Source organism: Lagopus leucura, unplaced genomic scaffold (genome assembly GCF_019238085.1).
Source record: "Lagopus leucura isolate 7727_CA_CO unplaced genomic scaffold, USGS_WTPT01 Super-Scaffold_100008, whole genome shotgun sequence".
NCBI lineage: Eukaryota > Metazoa > Chordata > Aves > Galliformes > Phasianidae > Lagopus > Lagopus leucura.
The window spans coordinates 15,439,117-15,445,948 of NW_024962265.1; the positions used below are offsets into that span (position 1 = coordinate 15,439,117).

The 6,832-nt window shown below is 56.2% G+C and overlaps 1 protein-coding gene across 1 annotated transcript; it reads right to left on the reverse strand.

Annotated features, from left to right (window-relative positions):
* Window positions 1–1,737: 1,737 nt before the first annotated feature.
* LOC122180824 (PHD finger protein 7-like) lies at window positions 1,738–4,646 on the reverse strand. The gene is made up of 9 exons (XM_042872739.1): window positions 4,604–4,646; window positions 4,190–4,281; window positions 3,995–4,096; window positions 3,613–3,737; window positions 3,296–3,458; window positions 3,098–3,204; window positions 2,771–2,884; window positions 2,496–2,614; window positions 1,738–2,330 (listed from the first exon to the last, which is right to left on the reverse strand). The coding sequence occupies exons 1-9, from the start codon at window positions 4,644–4,646 to the stop codon at window positions 1,738–1,740; spliced, it is 1,458 nt and encodes a 485-aa protein (XP_042728673.1).
* Window positions 4,647–6,832: the final 2,186 nt, after the last annotated feature.

The following is a 6,832-nucleotide window of genomic DNA, read 5'->3' on the forward strand; positions in this document are numbered from 1 at the left end:
TATACTATGCCCTCGTAAGGCCCCATCTGGAGTGCTGTGGCCAGGTCTGGAGCCCCCAGTACAAGAAGTACAGAGAGCTGTTGGAGAGGGTCCAGAGGAGAGCCACAAACATGATCGGAGGAATGGAGCAGCTCCCCTGCAAAGACAGGCTGGGAGAGCTGGGCTTTTTCATGCTGGGGATGAGAAGGCTGAGAGGCCAGGTCACGGCAGCCTTCTTGTATTTAAACAAGGATTCAAAAAAGGAGTGGCGTCATTTTTTTTGCTCAGGTAGATAGTGATGGGACAAGAGGGAAGGGATTAAAGCTCAGAGAGGGAAGATTGAGGTTGGATGTCAGTGGGAAGTTCTTTACTATGGGAGTGGTGAAGTGCTGGAACAGGCTGCCCAGAGAAGTTGTGGATGCCCCGTCCATCCCTGGAGGTGTTCAAGGCCAGGTTGGATGCGGCCCTGGGCAATCTGGTATTAAATGGGGAGGTTTGTGGCCGCGCCTGTGCCGGGGCGGTTGGAGCCTCATGATCCTTGAGGTCCCTTCCAACCCAGGCCATTCTGTAATTCTGTGAAACAGTCATAGCCCTCCTGTTTATACACTTCTTTCAAATACCCGAAGGCCACAGTGAGGTCTCCCCAGGAGCGCAAAGGGCACCTGGGAAGGTGGCACAGGCTGCGAGGCAAACTGCTTGTTGCCCTGAGCAGGCACTCGTTTCCATCCCTCGCAGTCCCTGAGGTCCCCTCCTCATGTCTGCCTGCTGGAAGGTAGACGATCCACTGCTTCTTGTAGAGCGTCTCCTGGAGCCTTTCCTGCGAGGACGGCGGAGTGCGACTCCACCAATCTATATCCCTCACACAATCCCAGAGGCTCCCCAACCCCTCCACCTTTCGCTCCGTGTGATCATCATCCACGTGTTCACACGGCGCACAGGCGGTATCTCCGTTGCCCTTGCGTAGCAGTGACAGTGTCAGACGCTCTTTGCAGCCTGAGACCTGAACCGCTGCGTGGACGTATGTGCTGAGTCACCACGTTCCTTCTTGCAACAGCTCCCTGCAGCGTGGGGACTATGGCTGCACCTTGGTGCTGTAGAGGAGGAACAGGCTGTGAAGTGATTGCTCTTCTCCAGCGTGACCAGGTGCCACGGGCAGTGCTAACTCTGTGCCTGCACTGACTGCTGTGTCACAGCCTTCTGACGTGCCACGCTGGTTTTGCCCACCCAGTTTGCTGGGAAGGTGCTGAGGAGGACAAAACCCTGTGATCCCAGCACCTAAGGCGGCCCACCTCAGGACAAGCAGAGAAGAAGAAGCGGACAAAGAAATGTGTGGGGGATGGTTGGGTTTATTGTGTTGACACCAGGGGCTAGAGCCAGCACAAGGTGTTGGCACACGGCTGTTTCCGTGCCATAGTTTGGGGGCCTGAGTGTGAGGGCAGGATGCTGTCTTTGACTTTGCACTCAGAAGTGACTTCCCGCCGGGGATACCCTCGCTGTTGGAATGGCTTTCCACATCATCATTTTTCTGGCTGACCGTGGGGGGATGTTGGCTTTATGTTGTCCCCAGGAGCGGTAACTTCATGCCCGGGATAGCCCCTGCTGCTGAAACTGCTGACTGGAGGGGAAATGCTGGCTTTGATGTCGGACCCGGGAGTCACTTCATGCCTGGAATAGCGCCCGCTGTTGGCATTGTCTCCTGCAGCTTCCTCAGGGCCGGCTGTGGACACCTGGGACTCGATGTGCCACTGAGGAACGGTTTCATACGCGGGCCTCCCCTGGCTGCCCAGGCCGTTCCCCAGGGTGTGAATACAGGGGAGCACTCAAGGACCTCCGTGTCACCGGCCTGGTGGTGTTCTGGGCACTGTCCTGAGCAGCTGGAGGTGGTGTTCGCCTGCTGCCCTGAGGCCTTCTGGTCCGGCTCTGGGAACCTGCGGCCCGACCTTGCAGCGGGGAGCGGCTTCGTGTCCGGCTTGTTCCCCGCTGCCTGGAACGCCTTCTGCGTGCAGCCACTGTGGCTGCTCTGGAGGATCGCGATGAGCCCCGTCTGGTGGCTGGCTGTGAGCTGCTTTCAGCTCTTGGGGCTGCCGTGCGTCTGCTGCCACGGTGTGCTTGGTGCAGCTCAGATGCATCCTGATGGTCAGGAGAATGTGGGTGGATCGTCCCCTGTTCGGTCCCCAGCTCACTGGTCTGACTGCTGAGCTCTGGCGGCTGGGAGCTGTGTGATGGCCCCGATGCTGCCTGGCTGGTGGGACCGGACCTGCTGTCCTCTGGTTCCTGGGGGCCGTGGGATGGTTGCAGGCCCTCCTGGCTGGCAGTGCTGGGCCCAGCACGCTCCGGGATGGTGCTGGCGGCTGTAAGGGGAGGCGGGAAGGTCAGTAGGATGGAGCTGTAGCCCTGGGTAGGGACAGGTCGCCATCCCTCCTGGGGCAGAAAGACTCTGGCAAAGCTGCCCTGAGCACCTGCTGCCAGGCCTTGCCTGGCCCCAGCGCGGTGCCACGCGGCTGATTGCCTCTTACCGGTACCCAGGCCAGCACAGCTGTCGCACTCCCACATGGCTGTTGTGTTGCTCAAGTTGGAGCACTGTCGGTGAGTGCCCTCAGCAGCGCAGGAGCTGCACACGATCAGCCGCCAGGGCCTGGGGGAAGCAAAGGGGTTGTGGCTGTGAGGACCAAGTGAGCAAGCAAGGGAGTCCCTGGCACAGCACATCTCTGGCGCTCCGCCCTTGCTCCCCCAGCCTGTGCTGAGGCTGAGATCCCCCGTGGAGCCTCAGCGAGCTGCTGTGGTAACTCACCCCCTTCTGTCTGCCTGCTGTCTGCCTCCAGGGTAAAGGCACCTCCTGGCATCGCAGCGCTGGTGCCTCTGGAGGAGGGATTCATAGGAATCATCGTCGTCCCATGTTGGTCTTCTACAAGAGAAGGGAGGGAAACTGATAAGCCCCCAGTGTCCCCAGCATCAGGTCTAAGGTTATCCCATCTCATCCACCCCAACGCCATTTTTAGCTTCTTCATGAAGCTGAGGCTTCATGAGACAGCAAAGGGCCAGGCCTGCCGAGACAGTGCCTGGGCAGGCCCGGCGCTTGCACCTTCTCATCTGCATGCTTTGACAGGAGGACACCAACCTGGCTGGGATTCGGATTCCCATGGTAGACATTACGGCACAGAATACTGCGTCGTCTCTGCAATTGGGGCACCGGAAGCACGTCGTGCCCGCATTCAATGCCTGTTTCTGCAGGAGAAGCACAAGCAGGGTGAGCGTGAGCAGTGCCTGGTGTTGCTGGGCACTAAGCATGACTGCAGGGTGAGGAGAGGGCTCCCACCTGAACGCAACCCCGATGGAACCAGGCACGTGTGCACATGGGGCACACCATGGTGTGGTAGGACAAGCTGTCCCCCACGGTGTCCTGGCAGATGATGCAGATGGTGTCTTCTGCTGGAGCTGTCACCGCTGTCTGTTGAGGGCGGTGCTCCCTACAGAAGGACCTGGGGGAAGACGGAAGGGATGGGTGGGCACAGTGAGAAGTGCTGTGAGGACGGGGGAGGAGCAGGGAGGAGCCCCAGGCCCTGGCTCTGGCAGGCTGCTGGGAGGCGACCTTGTGGGTTCCTCCCTGGCTTGGCTGCTGCGGACAGCCCTTACCTGTGCTCTCCAAAATGCTGTGTGATGCATCCTCCGTCTGCAGCGCAGGGCAGATGGAAGCTGCGTGCACAGCCACTCTCTGCACATGTGATGGCAGCCCCCCTCTCGCCGCAGACACAGCATTGCTGGAAAAAGCAGAACAGCCCCATCAGCAGCAGGCACAGGACCTCCACAGCCGGCCGCGCACCTTTGGGCAGGGCACAGGATGTGGGCACTTCTGGGTCACCCTCTACAAAGCAGCTTGGTGGACAGGGCTGATCCCCTATGGGCAGGCCTTTGTCCTGGAGGCGGTTGGAAGGCCGTGATTGCTTTCCTTGGGTCCGGACTAAGCTGGTGTGAGCCCCTCCTGGCACAGATCTGCCTGCTGCGTTCAGGTCCTCACCTCCTTGTTTGCCTGCTTGGCCTTGCGCATGAGGGCAGCAAGGTCAACGCCCATAGATTCCTCCTCTGGGGGTATTTCTTCCAAAGCGATGTGGGCAAAAACCTGTAGGAGAGAAAAGAGCAGGAAGTCATGGGGACAGGAAGGAAGGGAGCATCCCGGCTGGAAGCAGATGGGATCACCGCTGGGGGAACTCACCAAGCAGAACTCGTGGACAGTCACGAAAGCGTCGCCAATAGTGCGCCCAAAGATGTCCGGGTCATCGTCTGCCCGGCCACACAGCACGCACACTGTTGAGGAGAGAGCAAATGCAAGTAGCGGTGAGCGCCTGGTGGGGCCAGGCGTCCCTGAGGGCTGTCCCCAGGGTCCTGCTCTGTGCCTGCCGTGCTGGCAGGAGGCGGTGGAGGGGAAGGGGCCACGGCAGGCCCAAGGCAGTCACAGCCCACGCTGGGCCCCCTTGCCAAGGAGCAGAGGGGCCCTGCCCCATGCCTGTCTGGGAGCTCCTGCCTGCCCCTTCCTCCCCTCTCAGCTCTCAGCTCTCAGCCGCAGGCAGAGCCCCAGCACCCCTCTGTCCAGTGCTGGGAGCTGTGCGCAGGGATGCTGTGCTCTCACCTGGCTCCTCTGAGCTGGAGGCCTTCCTCTTCTCACTGGACATGATTGTGCGTTGACGGTGAGCACTACGAGAGTCCCTGCTCTCTCCACGCCTCACCAAGCCGCACTGACGCTCGGCCTGAGCCCGGCAGCCTTTGCTCTGCTCCAAGCTTCACGCGTCACAATGGCCGCTCCCTGACACCCACTGTGACATCACCGTCACCGCCTCACGGTGTGAGGCTGTGGTGCTGGGCTATGGGTTTCCAAGCAGGAGAGCGGCGGCTCCACAGCTTCTCTGTGTAACATCTGAAAGAACTTGCTTCCAACAACCTGTGTTGATCTCCCCTCCTTTTGTCAGTACTGTGCATCACGCCCAGCACAGCTCATTCCCTCACTTGCTCGACTTCTTTCTGCGTGGTTGTCCCCTTGCCTGGGTAACTGTCATGGTACTATGTTTTTTGTTTTTTTCGGTTTTTTGTTTGTTTGTTTTTTGGTTTTCAGTATTCCACATCAAAACATCATGTAGTGTACGGGGCATTAAAGTGTCACTGCCCCAGTCCCTGGTACCTATCCCTGTACATTACAGAAGTCACGGGATCTGCTCTCATCGCTCTCTTGCTGCGTTGCAGTGGGTGCTGGAGGGTGCTTTCCTAGCCGTTCCAAGCTTTTCAGGTTTGACTCGGTCTCGCGAACTCTCTCTCTCATCTTGTCTGATTTTTTAATCTCAATTTCTATTAAATTGTATTGTGTTTTGTTATCTTGTATTCCAATATTATAGTAAAAATAAGTTTTCCTCCATAGATTGTTGCCGCTGCTCTTTTCCTCCCTTCCTTCCTTCCCATTTTTGTGGGACTGGGGTGGGGGGGGAGGGCCGCGGCCTGTTGCCCCTGTGTCCCCTGTCACGGACGTAGATTGGTCTGGTCAACTGTGTGACAAGAACATACCAGATCTTCCTCAAGGAGACACCTCTTCTTCACTGCTGACAAGGATCGCCCTCACCGTGGAGAATTTCTTCCTAGTATCTCGTTTAAATCTGCCCTCTTCCATGTTTCCCGTCGTCCTGTTGCTACATGCCCATTAAAACAGACAGCTTTCCTGTAGGTCCTCTTCAGGCACTGGAAGGGCTCAGTGAGTTCTCCGCTGTGCCTTCTATTATCTAGTCTGCAGAGCCCCGGCTCCCTCAGCCCGTCTTTGTAGGGCAGCTGCTCCAGGCCTCTGATCACGTTTGTGGCCCTTCTCTGGACCCTCTCCAACAGCTCTCTGTCTTTCCTGTACTGGGGGCTCCAGACCTGGATGCCATAGTCCAGATGGGGCCTCACGAGGGCAGAGTACGGAGGCACAATCCCCTCCCTGTCCCTGCTGGCCACCCCTCTTCTGATGGACCCCAGGTTTGCATTTGCTTTCTGAGCTGCAGGAGCACATTGCTGGCTCATGTTCAGGTCTTCATCCATCAGGACCCCCAGGTTCTTCTCTGCAGGGCTACTTGCAAGGATTGTTCCTTCCCGTTTGTACGTATGCCTGAGATTCCTCTGGCCCAAGTAACAAATCCGGTCTAGTACCAGATCTGGTGGTTTGTGGCACTGCCTCTAGAGATTTGGAACTGTATGATCCTCTGAGTCCCTTCTAACCATTCTCTAATTCTCTGATTCTCTGATTCTATGGATAAGATGATGGGTTAGGTTTTAAGTAGAACATTTTCAGTGCCAGTGCATCAGAATTGCTTATGAATGTATTTCAAAGACAAAAAGGAAACCATGGTTATTTGATAGTTCTGTAATCTCTTTTCTATACATTCATTTGCTTGTGTTTGCTTTTATTGGAGAAGTAATTCTTTATGCGCAATAGCTCATACTAAATGAGTAGATTTTCAATGTCAAGTGTTTTTTGCTGCCTTAACTATTTTCACGTAGCTAGGCAGAGAGGCACACAGAAAATCTATTTTAAAATCTACAGTAACTGCACAATTAGATATTTGTACACTATTTTCCTTATTTGTACATTCGGCTTTGACTTTTGTCACTTACCAAGTACATAATTCTCTGTCTTAAAATGAAACACCTAAGAGATTGAAAGAGAGTTCCAGCAACTTGCAGGTATGACTTATCTAGAGACACAGTGAGGTAAACAATGGCCTTTTTCCTTTCCTTTCCTTTCCTTTCCTTTCCTTTCCTTTCCTTTCCTTGCCTTGCCTTGCCTTGCCTTGCCTTGCCTTGCCTTGCCTTGCCTTGCCTTGCCTTGCCTTGCCTTGCC

Coding starts and splice junctions, on each gene's coding strand:
- LOC122180824 (XM_042872739.1), bottom strand. CDS start 4,646: ATGTCCAGTGAGAAGAGGAAGGCCTCCAGCTCAGAGGAGCCAG. Junction 3,738..3,994: donor CCAAGCAGGCAAACAAGGAG/GTGAGGACCTGA, acceptor TGCTTTTTCCAG/CAATGCTGTGTCTGCGGCGA. Junction 2,885..3,097: donor GGAATCCGAATCCCAGCCAG/GTTGGTGTCCTC, acceptor CTTCTCTTGTAG/AAGACCAACATGGGACGACG.